This window comes from Gossypium raimondii, chromosome 11 (assembly GCF_025698545.1).
Source record: "Gossypium raimondii isolate GPD5lz chromosome 11, ASM2569854v1, whole genome shotgun sequence".
Classification (NCBI taxonomy): domain Eukaryota; kingdom Viridiplantae; phylum Streptophyta; class Magnoliopsida; order Malvales; family Malvaceae; genus Gossypium; species Gossypium raimondii.
Genome location: NC_068575.1, coordinates 62,643,124 through 62,657,377, shown reverse-complemented (window position 1 = coordinate 62,657,377; position 14,254 = coordinate 62,643,124). Strand labels below are relative to the sequence as shown.

The 14,254-nt window shown below is 33.4% G+C and overlaps 2 protein-coding genes across 2 annotated transcripts; both read left to right on the top strand.

Annotated features, from left to right (window-relative positions):
- Positions 1-410: 410 nt before the first annotated feature.
- Positions 411-6,198, top strand: LOC105801735 (carbon catabolite repressor protein 4 homolog 3). The gene is made up of 13 exons (XM_012632992.2): positions 411-761; positions 839-1,002; positions 1,080-1,145; positions 1,248-1,300; positions 1,387-1,468; positions 1,951-2,037; positions 2,346-2,438; positions 2,535-2,567; positions 2,695-2,807; positions 4,323-4,434; positions 4,555-4,640; positions 4,720-4,804; positions 5,685-6,198. Exons 1-13 carry the CDS (start codon positions 482-484, stop codon positions 5,787-5,789), a joined length of 1,359 nt encoding a protein of 452 aa, XP_012488446.1. The 5' UTR covers positions 411-481; the 3' UTR covers positions 5,790-6,198.
- A 1,748-nt stretch (positions 6,199-7,946) lies between these two features.
- LOC105801733 (hypothetical protein) lies at positions 7,947-14,009 on the top strand. Its single transcript, XM_012632990.2, has 9 exons — positions 7,947-8,397; positions 9,908-10,081; positions 10,718-11,114; positions 11,275-11,558; positions 11,665-11,733; positions 11,817-11,873; positions 12,541-12,593; positions 12,687-12,762; positions 12,856-14,009. Exons 1-9 carry the CDS (start codon positions 8,357-8,359, stop codon positions 13,787-13,789), a joined length of 2,085 nt encoding a protein of 694 aa, XP_012488444.1. The 5' UTR covers positions 7,947-8,356; the 3' UTR covers positions 13,790-14,009.
- Positions 14,010-14,254: the final 245 nt, after the last annotated feature.

Here is a 14,254-nt window from a genome sequence, read left to right as displayed (position 1 = left end):
TCTTAAATCCAAGTCGAATGGATAGTCAGTGTTTGAGATTGGAGAAGAAAGTTATTTAGATTTTGGTTCGCAGATTTATGACATTCAAAGTTGTTTCATAAAAAAAATAAACTACAAAAAAGGAGAATGAAAACTTTCGATTGGTGCAAGCGGTGCAAATAACTAATGTCATACAACATTGATTTTAATAGTCGAGTGCCTTAAATAAAAATTTTCAAATAGTTTAACGTCTATTTTGTAATTTTTTAAAGTTTAGTCATCAAAACATAAATTTACTAATAGTTTAGTGATATTTTGTGTATTTTATGAATTTTAATGATAATTTTCCTAAATTTTTTCAAATTATAATAAAACAAAAACAACAATTACAATAACAGGATAAAGTAAGCTCCATAAAGAGTGGCGCCAAAAGACCAAAATGAAGGACACTTGGCAGTTAACAGTTAACAGTTGAGCCATTTATCCCCTTTCTTCTTCTTCAATGGGGTTCGCCTGTGGTTCTTTGCTCCACCCTTTTATCTCCATAACAATGGCTTCCCCAACTCTAAGCCAATCATTGCCTAAACCCTTTTCCTTCAAGCCCACCATTGCCATTTCTTCTTCCATGGTTAGCCCAACAAGTTCTTCTTCGTCCTCTTCCACTGGTTCCTACAGTCCCCACTGGGACAACTCCATTCTTCGACAACCGACCACATCGTACGATTCTCCTCCTGAGATACTCCGCCAGTGGATCGAACTCCAACAACCTCTAGCTTCTCACGGTAAACGATTCAGTCAGTACTTTTTTCAAACAGATTGTGGGTATGTAATTAATTTTATTGATTAATTTTTGTTCCAGATAGATTTACTGTGGCATCATATAACATATTGGGAGATAGAAATGCTTCAAAACATAAAGATTTGTACCTAAATGTTCCTTCAAATTACATAAGATGGGGTTACCGGAAAAGGGTTTTATGTGAAGAAATAATGAGATGGAACCCAGATATAATCTGTATGCAGGTAAGCATTTTCTTGTGTATTTATTTAAATTTCTTCATACTTTTCAATTAAAGGGTACTGTGGTTTTATTGCCTTAGGAGGTGGATAAGTACTTTGATCTAAGGAACACCATGGAGAAGGCAGGATATGTTGGGTCTTATAAGGTTAAAATTTGCTGTTGGTGGTTTATTTTGTTTATGCATTTTAGGAAAAAAAAAGTTATTATCAGGAAAAACTATGAGATTTGACATGAAATTAATTGGCAGCGACGTACCGGAGATAATGTTGATGGGTGTGCTACATTTTGGAAACCTGACAAGTGAGGAAGTTGTAGCAACTTTGATGAATGTTTCTGAAAAGTTGACTTGTGTGATTATATATTGTTTTCTTCCTTTCTATGGTTAGGTTCCGATTGTTGGAGAGGGAAAGCATCGAATTTAAGGGATTCGGTCTTCGTGATAATGTTGCTCAGCTTTCTGTTTTTGAGGTAGGCATGAATTAACGCTGGTGTGTCTTTATGGTTCAAATATATATATTTATATAAATATAAATATATTGGTGTTTTTAAAATGTTGAATTAATTCCTTACGGCAATTTTGCTCTGGATGTTTGATTTCAAGCCTTCTTTTCAATACTTACAATCTTATAGACATTTCAAACTAATCTTGATTCTTCTTCCTCAGTTAGCATTTCTTAATATGATATAATAATATCATATGATAAGCATATCACACTATGAAAGATTACTATTAGTATTATCATCCTCGTATGTGTATCACACCATGAAAGATTATTGAAGATTAAGCCTTCACATAGGTTCTGTTTCAACTTGATAATCATGTTTCTACAAATAATTTGCATCATACTTAAAATATTGCCATTGTCTTTTTTAACATGTTCATATTGCCTTATGCTGTTCATAGAAGAGTTGTTTTCCTTTCTATATTTGACTCCATTACATACAGACAGATGTGCAGAGTTGAATCTAGAAGACTAGTTGTTGGTAACATTCATGTGCTTTATAACCCAAGCCGTGGAGAAGTAAAGTTAGGCCAAGTAAGTCTCTTTATGTTATTTATATATAAAGTCATTGTTCTATAACCATGTTTTGAACCAGCATGAATTATACTTACTTAAATATGGTTCTTGGAGTTTATTTGTATGCCTTTGCAAGAAGCATTTCTTGTTCAAATGGCACACAAAAGATAATGAAGCTTACTCATTTAGATGCTAGCATCATTTCCTTGATGCATTGGTCATCCTTTGATTTATGTCCCTTCCTTTATTGATGTTCCTCTTTGTAATATAGTGTATTAGATATTTGCAGGTGTTAACGGTTTGTCATTGATATTTTACTCATCTAGATTCGTTTTCTCTCTTCGAGGGCACAATTACTCTCCAACAGATGGGGGAATGCCCCAGTTGTACTTGGGGGTGATTTTAATAGCACTCCTCAGGTGTGCATGTAAACTTCAGTCTGTTTACATATCATACTTTTAGCACCTGCAATTATTCTTCTCGATAAATGCTGATCATTTCAATGTTTATGACAGAGTGCAATATACAAGTTCTTGTCAACATCAGAGGTAAGATTCTGTAGCATTTTTATCTATGAACATTGTTCTGTCACAAGGTTCCCTTCTCCATAGTATGCCAGTGATGGTTGATAAATCTAATCATATATAAACATATTGCATATTCTTTCTTTTGCAGCTTAACGTCAAGTTGTATAACAGAAGAGAGTTGTCGGGTCAGAGAAGTTGCTATCCCTCTGAAGTTTTGGGTGGTAACAGAGAATCAAGAAGTTCAATTTCTGTTATGGACAGGTAATTTTTCCTCTTTCAACACCCTATCCTTTTTATCTTTGGTTAAACAGCCTATCTTTGGTTCCAACTTGTGTATGTTTGTGCATCTATACATATGTGCGATAGAAATGTTGCATATGTAAAATTTTAATACGAATTAAAGTTTCAATACTAAAAAAGCCTATCATCCAACTACAGTAATTAAAGTAAGTATATAATTACTTCATATTGCAAAAGGAAAACATAAGATTAAATACAATTTATATTGTACAATGTAATGGTTTAACATTTTCTTCTTTCTTATAAACATATAATAAAAGATATTAACACAATAACCAATGGAATATATGCATTTAATTCATTGAAAAGGTAATAGAGAGAGTCAAGCTAATAAAATGAATGAAGTTTAGAGTAAAAGTTCTATTGAATTTATCATATCAATTTGTAAATTCTACAAAAGGGGAAGTCAAATTAAAAATTCTTGGAGGGAGGGGGCGGGGGAAAATATAATTTTATCATATTTTGGGTAATAATGTAATACCTCGAAAGGGTCCTAAAGTAACTACAAAGAATTTCGGAGGCCAAGGCCTCTACTTAACCCTTCTAAAATTGTCTCTGAATGCATCTCTTTTAGAAAAATTGGACGAAACCCAATCGTTCTTATGGTTGGTAGGGGCGAGCGTTCGATCAAATCGAGTAAAAATATTTCGAGTTAATCAAGTTGATGATTCATATTTTATCATCCTAACTCAATTTGAAATTTTTTCAAATCAAGTCAAGCGAAATGAAATTTAAGTCGAATTAAATAGAGTGAAATTATTCAAGTTAAATTAAAAAATTAAACATGTCAAATTAAAATATTGTTACAGTCTAACTAATTTCATGTTAGAGCAGATAAATTTGAAACCATTTCAGAGCAAAAGAAAAAAAAAAACATAGTTTAGTATTGTAAACTTGAAACATTAATTAACTTATTTAGATCACAAAATATTATTTTAGAATTTTAAAAATTTTAACTTTATATATTCTTTAGAGTTTTTAAAATTTCATAATTTTTAAAATATAAATTTTGGTATTTTTATAAATATTTTGATTTTTTTGTAATTTTTGTTGAGATAGTGACCAATTTGGTCATTTTCAAAATTTACAGGGATCAAAGGGGTATCTACACCAATCTATCATTAGAATTATTCGAGTCATTCAAATTGTAAAATTCAATTGACTCGAACTCAAAACTCGAATTACTTATTCGAGTTGACTCGAAAAAATCGAATAACTTGATTCAATCAACTCAAAATTCGAATTTTTATTTTTATTTGTTCGAAGCAAATCAAGTTTTGCTTATGATGGAGTGTCGTTGCTTAGAGGAAGTAGTGGCCATCTATTTGAGGATTTAGTAAAATTTCAGTATCATTCACACACAGACACAAAAAAACCATGTTTAGGTGTTTTTCTTGGAATTTGTCGTGTCAAACTTATATTTCTTCTTCTAATGGTAATTTTCAATTAATAGAATTCAATACTTTCTCATTTCAGAGTTTTGAATGATTGTTGGACTGATGAGGAGGTTAAAGCTGCAACTGGAACTGCTAATAGCCGTTTAGTTATGCATCCATTGCAGCTTAATAGCTCCTATGCCACAGTAAAGGTATACACGGACGCATTTAGATACATATACATGCACAAAGAATTAAACAGTTCTGTATCATTATCTTTCAGCTCCAGTTATTTGCGAAATTTGTAACAGTTAATATTATCATTTTCTCAGGGTTCTACAAATACAAGGCACTCCAACGGTGAACCTTTAGCCACTTCCTACCACTCTAAGTTTCTTGGAACTGTTGACTATTTATGGTACAAGGCTTTCTGGAATTTTGTACTAGCAATTTTAATGACATCGTATCAAAGCTTAAGGTTGCTTGACTTGGTACAGGTACTCGGAAGGCGTTCTACCTATTAGAGTTCTGGATACTCTTCCAATTGATATTCTCACGAGGACTGGTGGCCTTCCATGCAAGGTAAGACCAATATATAACTAACTAAACTGCCCTGTTCTTTAGAGTCGTAGCTAATCGACAATTTATTATTACATATTTATCTGTAGCATCGTTTTTGTCTTCGGAGGGAGACAGTTGGAATAGAACAGTATGATGGAGCATTATGTTGCTTCAACTCTTCATTTCTCTTAATGCATCCCACATTGGGTTAAATCACTATTTGGGGTCTGAACTTGGCAACTATTCTCTAATTGAGGCCTGAATTTTTTTCGTCTAAGTTAGTCCCTGAACTTGGTTATTATTTTCATAATGGAACTTGAGCTTGGCAAGCATTCTTATATTGGGGCCTGAACTTTAGGGTTTCCAATGAAATTTCATGGATTAACATAGACACAAAAAAAAAGTTCAAGTCTCGATGTGGGAACAATTACCTAGTTTAGGGCTTAACTTGGACAAAAAATGTTCAGGCCTTAATATGAGAATGCTTGTCAAATTTAGGGCCTAATTTGGACCAAAAAAAGTTTAGGCCTCAATATAAGAATAGTTGTCAAGTTCAGGCCTAAATAGTTATTTAACTCTCCCACATTTTCAGCATGGGGCGTGGGAATATGACCCTCTACGGACCCTCGTAAATATGAAAAAACTTTTGAATGCCATTGAATGCCCTGCCGGTTATGTAAGGGACTCATTAGGATGAATTGATAAATGCATTTTTGTTTGCATTTTCAGCCATCAAATGATGAATGTCTATGCATATGATTTGAAGTTCGAAGCTTCAGATGGTATTGCATATGTTTTGGTGCCTTCAAATAGTTTCCTTTTCATCTGTTGAAGTGTGATGATTTGAGCATATTAATCTCATATTCATTTCCTATCTGACCCTTGTTCTGTTATCATACAGAAAATCGGAAGCGATCATTTGGCCTTGGTTTCTGAATTTGCCTTCTCTAAAAGTACCATAGAAGATGATAACCTGACTACACCAGCAGTCCTTTGTTTGGATTAAATCCCCTAATCCGACTCCAAACATAAACAGTAAACACAAAAACATACCGGAGTTGTAAACACTGGCGTATTTAGTCTTGGTTGGGACGATCAACGTCAGGTGTGGGTGATAACTGATAACTATGCTCTGACACATATTAAAGGTTGCATGAGCTTTATTAGCAATCAATATATCGTGATCTGCAAGTACGGTTGCTTTCGTTGCTTTCATGGAATGTGTTGTGTAAATAAAGCTTCCTTTGCTTCAGAAAAGTAATTATAAAATAAGGCTTCCTTTTTCAGCATATGCAGATTTTGTTTTTGTATTTATTGTCTGAAACAAGTTGATGGAGAGAGTGGGTGACATTAAATATTTGGACCATCCATGTGCACGTCATCCTCGTATGTTAATAAAATGTATTTTTTTATGATATGGATTTATATTTGGTTAGTGAATTAAATAATGTCACCACATCATTGATTCAATAATCACTGTGTTAACTGTGCATCAAATTTGACAAATTTAGGGGCTAATATGTATATTAAGCCGAAATTATAATAAGGTATTTAGAGGTAAATATACTGTACAATTTATCATGTGATTCATGTCTAGTGGTGTAATGATTTAGACAAACTTAATTTCTTTCAAAAGATTGAAAGCAATGTTTACCTACTCATTTTAAAAACAATCGCAGTCATGCTTATTTTAATTTTTTAATTTATATACCAAATTAAGGTTATAATGTTTGATATATATATATTGAAATTTCCATCAACGGTTTGCTTCCCTAATCACTTTATTAAAGATCTCATGATAATTTTCATCAAAAAACTATAAGTTATTAGTTTTCAATAATATTTTTTGAAAACAATATTTATTTACTTATTTTAAACAATAATAAAATAATACATCTACATTCAAAGGAAAAGTAATTCCTAGTCTTTTGTATTTTTGATAAGTAATTCCAAAGTCAATTATTATTTTGGTCAATATGATGATAAAACTTGCATTAATTAAAGTTTCTAGTTGAGTTTGAATAAACCATTCTCCCGTTAGAAAATAAAATTTAGTAAACTTTAATTTCGAGTCAAATTAATCATGACAAAGGCATATGTTTACCCATTAAAATAAATACTTTTACATTTATATTAGATTTAGAGTTAAATCAAATCATATTTATAAATTAAGGTAAAGTTCTTTTCTGGTTTTTAATTTATAATATTTAAATTCATTTTTTATTTTATCAACATTTAAATAAATATTAGATTATAATATACTCATGAAAAATAATTATATAATAAATATTTTTAAAAATATTGCTGAAATAATAAATTAATTATTTATGTATATTTCTCTAGATTTTATATAGAATTATAAAAGATAAAGAATCGTCATAATAATACTTGTTATTTTGTAAAAAAAGAAAGAAAGATTTTTAAAAATAATTTTGAGTTGAAATTGATTAATAGGTGATATCAATTTAGTTAAATTTTTAAATAATAATTTAGATATAAATATTTATAAAATGATAAGGGTAAACTACACTTAAACTATTAGTAAGTTTATGTTTTGGTCACTTAACTACAAAAAGTAACAAAATGATTATTAAACTATTTTAAAGTTTTAATTTAAGTTGTTGGGATGTTAATTTTTTTTTAAAGTTCGACTAGTGAGCTCTAAGCCACGATTTAACAATCGATATGATGGATCGATAGCCATCAATAAATAGAAAAATATACTTTAGGTCCAAGTTGATCTAACAGTTAATGTTGAAGATTGAATTAAAAAGTTATTTAGATTCTGATTTGTAAATTCATAATTTTTAAAATTATTTCGTAAAAAAATTCAACTATAAAAAAAAAATGAAAGCTTTCAATTGATATAAGCGAATCAAGTAGAGAAAATCATAAATCAACAAATTTAATGATTTAGTGACTAAAATATAAAATGATTAATAATTTAGTAACAGTAGTTATAGTTTACCCAATTAACAAATAAATAATAATAAATTGAGTGACTTTGACAGTGTCAGGAAAGGTTCTCTGAACTTCCACGTCAAAAATAGACCCGCATTTTTCGTCTGGCGCTGCAACGAAGTCGTCCTGTGGGACCGACACAATTAACCAATAAAAAATCCGCACCCTATCTGAGTCGTCCATTCTGACCAAAAAGTTCTGAGCCGGCCATTTCAATCTGATAACGTTCCTGATTCATTTCCCCTCACGATTGCAGTCCACCGACGTTACCACTCTCATTTAAAAACTGGAGGATCCAGCATGACGCCCAATCATAATCCTCCACGTGGCTCCCCATGGGAAATATAATGGCGCGATGATTTGGAAAATGATATATAAACTTGATTACTTCGTACGGCAAGAATCGCGGGGTTGCCAAAAAGCAATCCCTCTTTATCAGCAGATTTCATTTCAACGATTTTCTAACTTCCCCACACTTTTCTCTTTTGTTTTCGTCTCCGTTTCGCCGATTCAAAATTCTTTCGATGGGATTTTGATTTTTGATTTTCTTTTTGGTGGGAATCGAGAGATCGAAAATCGAAAAAAGGAAGAGCAAAAAATAAGAGTAGAATTATGCGGCGTCTCGTTGACAGCGCCCTCGCTATTACAAAAGAGTGAGTTATCTTTTTTTTCTATCCCTCTCCGTATATTTATACGTGTATTTGTATGCGCTGTTGTCGGATTTTTTTTTATTTTTGGGAGATTATTTGATTGATTTCGGAATTTTTCTAGGGATTAAGCTTAAGATTTTATCGGCATTATTGTCGGGGGAAGTAATTGGGTTGGGAGCTTTTATTAGCTGAATCCAGTTCATTGAAACGGAAAAAAAGAGTAAATGCTAGGGTTTTCTGGGTGTTGTTTTTATGAGAGTTTTTTTAAATGATGATTTTGTTTTTGGAGTGTGGATCTTAATGGCGAAAGAAATTAAATAATTAGTTAATTACTTCTCTTGTTAGTTTGACGACTATGTTGATATTTGTTAATTTGTTTTAGAAAACCAAGAGAAAAGAACCTATATAGTTTACAAGTCTATGACAATATTACCAGTATTAAATACTTATGGAGGAATTACGATTGGAAACTAATTTGGCTTTTTTTTTTAATGAATTAGTTGAATTATAAATATTGAAAAAAAATGAAAGTATTTAGTTCGATATTTGATGAACTATTCATGACCGGATTCACCAAAACCAATACTTGCAACACGTAATGTGATTAAGCATACACGTGATCAAAGAACATACATAAGTTATATTGTGTTCTCAAGTGAATTCCACAAGTTTGCCCGAAAGCTTGATCAACCCAAGGGCCATTTTAAGGTAGAGTCACTCTTCTGCTAGCAAGAGTAAGATGATGACCAAAATAAAACTCCCATTCGGACAAGTACTTCTTCGAGAGCTTTTATCATTTATTGGGTGTAATAATATGTTGGTAGGGATGATTGAAAAATAGGGGTGGAGTGTTGTCTCCTGTAAATTAATTCTTTATAGAACAATTCTCCTCTTAGTGGCTAGGATAGAGATAGTTTGGCTAGTAAAAAGGCTAGGGCCAAACACACTAAAGGCAGTGCGGCATAGCATGGGTATAAATACTCCTGCCCTTCTGTACTTTAAGTCTTTCGATACTCTCAATGCCCTGTATTAACAATGTAATGACTAGGAATAACTTTTATGACTTTGATCCATAAAGATCTAATAGTTATAGTTTTTTTATAATTCTTATGCAATTCCTTTATACACAATGGACTTATCCCAATTAGTACTTAGTAACTCTTACTTTTGTTTATTATGGATCAGTGATTAATATGCATTATTGGTAGTATAGCTTTGATCAGTCCAATAGGCATACCCCAACATTCTCTTTACTCATTCACTTTCTTACATGTACGTCTCTATGCCTTTGTAAGAGCTTGGAACTGTAGTTTCCTAAAACTCCATTTGATTGGTGCTTTTGCCTTTTACTTTTTTGCTTTATTTTCCTTTTGCTATAGTTTTGTTTTCTTTAAATTTTTCCCTTTTTCCTTTATATTGCAAAAAAAAAAAAAAAACAACGACAACAACAAAAATTCCTGCCAAAGGAATATTCTTATTATGGGCAACCGACTTGTTTTTATTTCTAATGCAGATTGCTGAAGACTTTTATGTATGAGTCTTTGAACAATACTGCACGGTTGATAAATGAAGTATCAGCACTTTTATTGTCCATTCTTCTTGGAAAGGCAAATATTCTCGAAGGTGTTCAAGGATGGGAGCTTAGGCCAACTTTTCATGGACCTCGGTTTCCACGCTGGATGGAAAAGTATGTTTTTTTTCCCCGAAGTGTTATGAGAAAAGAAATATGTCTTAAGTATCAAGGACTATGTTTTTCTTTTGTTTTAGCTATTTATGTGCTTAAGTAGATCCTTTTACCAGAGTGATTATCATTTAAGTTCATAGTTTTCTTGTTTTTTTGGCCTTGTCTTTTCTTCACTATATTAATTATGGGAAGCACTAAAATATTAAATGGGAGAGCTAAAACAGAGTTCTGCTGACTTTTCTTGTTGGAGAAGTTTAGCGATGGTTGCTGGCACTAGTGTCTTTTTTCATCATTGGTTCAATGTACTTTCGTAGAGCCTATCCTAATTGGCTTCTTAAATGCTAAATATATATATTTTTAAATTTCATTCTTTTTAAGAATAATATTAAATGCTATTGCTTATGAAAATTGCCTACAAACACCTTTGATTTGGCTGGTCATGAAGACCCTTTTTTTTGGCATAACTGCAGAATCACAATGGTTTAAACATGAATGGGTGTCATCAGAAATTTCTTAAATTCGTTGGTACTCTCTTGCTTAAATGGTCTAAAATCTGGAAGTTGCTCCTTTACTTTTCCATATTAAGTAATTCTAGTATCAATTAGTAGTTGACATTTTGACTTTTCTTGTTGACCGCAGTGGTGTTTCCTCATTCAACCAGTTCATTCATGAACTTTCTCTGGAGTCTGATACTTCAAGTATAGACTACTCTTCCGATGACAACAATCTTGATGAGACATACCCTGCGTCACCATCATCTCATGGGTCAAGAAGCTCCAGGACAAGCTTTCCTATCAATAATGCTTGGCATTGGACAGACTTGATGGCATGCATATTGTCATTGATTTTGTTACCTGCTAGGCTTCTGCTGTGGATGCCATTTCTTGTTTTCCGTTTGTTAAATATTTGGGGATCAAAGACTTCTTCAGATCCAGGAAACCCCCATCTTAGGAATTTTCACTCCTTTAGGAACATGCACACCACCAAGGACCATGTTGTCAACCGCAGCATTGACAGGAGGCGTGGAGTCGTTGAGGTTTCTACAAGAACTTGCATCTTACTGCCTCTAGAAGTTTTCTGTTTTCATTGCCTCAGTCTATTTCGCTTGCATCATTATTTTCTGCTTTGCATTGCCTCATTTTTGCCATTATTTTTTCATAGCTTTTACTTACTCATTGTGATGTGATGACAATCAGGATCTTCATCTAGCAATTGAGATTTTCATTGAAGCTATATTTGATATGCTTCACAAGACTGTGCATTGTGTGCTCTCCCCATCTTCAGCTTTTAGAATCTTCAGAAAATTGTTCTCATCTGCAAGTGCTGGTGTTAAGGATGTTGACAATGATGTCTTGAATGCTTCAATTCCCCCAGTGACTCTTGGAGATAAAGATCCAGCTCCTACAGAAAGGAATCCTACTCTTCACCATGCTCTTAACACTGATGCTAGAACTTGTAAGGATATCATAACAGAGCTTGGGTAAGTGCAGTCTTATTTTTTATCTTTTTTCTTTCCCTTTTTCCCTTCTATTACCCTGAAATTCTGCATATCTTTTGTTAGTTGCGTACTCATCTTCCTGTTTTAGGTACCCATATGAAGCCATTCATGTTACTACCGCCGATGGATATATTCTTCTTTTAGAAAGAATACCAAGGTATAATTGTTTATTTTTCAGTTTCAGTTTTTCACTTTCTCTTGAATGCTATGATTCTTGATGCCTCTAGTCTGATATTGCAGACGTGATGCACGGAAGGCTGTCTATCTACAGCATGGTATTTTTGATTCATCCGTGGGGTAAGTAACAATCTGCAGTCTTCCTGCCACTCTGCTGTGATTTCTTTGCTGGTGGTTCACTTTGTGGTTATGTATTATGCTGGTTTACAGGAATTATTACTTTTGCACAATGCAAACTAGTGTTTTCTTAGGGATTATTTTAAGTGCTATTAATGATTTCATTTTAAAAAGGATGTCCATATTTAATGGTTCTACCATTTTACGCGTTGAATGAATATTTTTTGTACTGTGGGTACACTTTGGAGAAAATGATGACTTCAGGTAATATCAAAGTACTCATGTCCAACAATATGGATGGACAATATAGGTATAGGGTATGATCCGCCAAACATATGAAAAAAATGTAAACCTGTGTTGGACACATGCCTATAATTGACACCTTCTCCCGTGTCTGGTTAACATAACCTTTCTCAATTATTCTTTAAGTAAAATAGAATTGGTTTGGGGCAGCACTTGCTTAGAAATCCATCTTATCTATTGAAAGACACTAATATATGCAAGTGATGCCTATGAATTTAGATCCCTCTCCTTATGGTATTGTGGTAAGCATTCTATATTGTCGGAACCATATTAATTATTATCCTGATTACTTGTAATTTATTCCTTTCCCCCTTCTACTTAAATAGTTGCAATGTATTGGTTTTATGAGTTGATTTCTCTTTTGCAGTTGGGTTTCTAATGGTGTTGTTGGTTCTTCAGCTTTCGCAGCATATGATCAAGGTTTTTAATTATACTTGAGAGTATTTACATCATTCATAGAATACTAGCATAGTATAAAATTTCAGTGTAATGATGTTATTGCTTTAATTACAGGCTACGACGTCTTCCTTGGGAATTTGCGTGGTCTAGTCTCTAGGGGGCATGTGGATAAAAATATCCCCTCACGGAAGTAAGTAAATATATGATTTCACTATCAATATGTTTTGATTTATTGTTTCTCAGACATTAAAACTGGAAATTAAAACACACTATTTTGACTCAGATATTGGTGGTTCACAGTAAATGAGCTTGGGACAAAAGATGTTCCGGCTATGATAGAGAAGATTCATGAAATTAAAACTGACGAATTAAAAATGATTCAACCTGATGAAGAAACAAACGATGAGCAGCCATACAAACTCAGTGCAATCGCTCATAGTCTGGGTGGAGCTGTTATGCTGATGTATACTGTGACACGCTTGATTGAACAAAAGCCTCACAGGCTCTCAAGATTGACTTTACTTTCGCCTGCAGGCTTCCATGATGAGACTATTTTTATCCTTACAGTGGCGCATTATTTCGTTGTTCCTTTGGGTCCGATTCTGGCGTTTTTCGTGCCTGCCTTGTATATACCGACCCGATTCTTCCGCATGCTGTTCAACAAGTTAGCTAGGGACTTCCATAACTACCCTGCCCTTGGGGGACTAATACAAACCGTACTGAGTTATACCTTTGGGGGAGATAGCTCGAACTGGGTTGGGGTGATGGGATTACCTCATTATAATATGGATGACATGCCAGGGCTCTCACTAGGTGTGATTCACCACCTTGCACAAGTAAAGTGGAGGGGAAAATTTGTAATGTATGACTATGGGAATGCATCAGCCAATATGAAGGCATATGGATCTCCGGTGCCAATAGACTTGGGTGAATATTATTCGCTTATCGATATCCCAATTGATTTGATCGCTGGGCGGAAGGACAAGATAATTAGTGCAGCAATGGTTACAAGGCACTACAAGTTAATGAAGGATGCAAGTGTAAATGTATCATACAAGGAATTTGAGTATGGACACTTAGACTTTACAAAATCGAACCAGGAAGACATCTTAGCTTACGTAATGTCTCGCCTACTGCTCGTGGAGCCTGCTCTAAAGCACCAGACTAGCCAAAAGAAGACTCTGAAATTGAAGAAGAAAGGACAGGCTAGCTCTTAAAACTCCAATTTACTACTAAAACCATGCGTTCCCATGTGTCTTGTTGTAATTGAATATTGATGATAGATCATAGATGCATGTTACTGTATGTTAGTTACTAGATTTATATGTCCTTAAAAAACCCCCCAAAAATGTATTTATATCATATATAGAGATATATTCTGACCGAGGAAGTCAATTGTTTAATTCAGTGAAAGTGGTGGTTACTGCTTGTTATCTATTTCTTTTCTTTGTGGGGCTTCAAAAACTAATTTGTAGGCGTTGCCTTTGGAAGAGGACGTTTTCTATTTGTATGGTTGTGCAGGTGGTCTTTGTTATGGTGGAAGAGTGAATATTGGGCTCCACATTATCTTACCACTTGGTGGAGCCATCTCAGCCTACCAGCAATGATATATCTGAAACCAGTTGTGAATGAAGGCTTTAAATACATCTTTATCCTTTTGAAGAATTAAATATTGGGGTTAA

Coding starts and splice junctions, on each gene's coding strand:
- LOC105801735 (XM_012632992.2), top strand. CDS start 482: ATGGGGTTCGCCTGTGGTTCTTTGCTCCACCCTTTTATCTCCATAACA. Junction 1,301..1,386: donor ACATTTTGGAAACCTGACAA/GTGAGGAAGTTG, acceptor TTCTATGGTTAG/GTTCCGATTGTTGGAGAGGG. Junction 2,038..2,345: donor GAGAAGTAAAGTTAGGCCAA/GTAAGTCTCTTT, acceptor TTACTCATCTAG/ATTCGTTTTCTCTCTTCGAG.
- LOC105801733 (XM_012632990.2), top strand. CDS start 8,357: ATGCGGCGTCTCGTTGACAGCGCCCTCGCTATTACAAAAGA. Junction 10,082..10,717: donor TTTCCACGCTGGATGGAAAA/GTATGTTTTTTT, acceptor TGTTGACCGCAG/TGGTGTTTCCTCATTCAACC. Junction 11,874..12,540: donor ATTTTTGATTCATCCGTGGG/GTAAGTAACAAT, acceptor TCTCTTTTGCAG/TTGGGTTTCTAATGGTGTTG.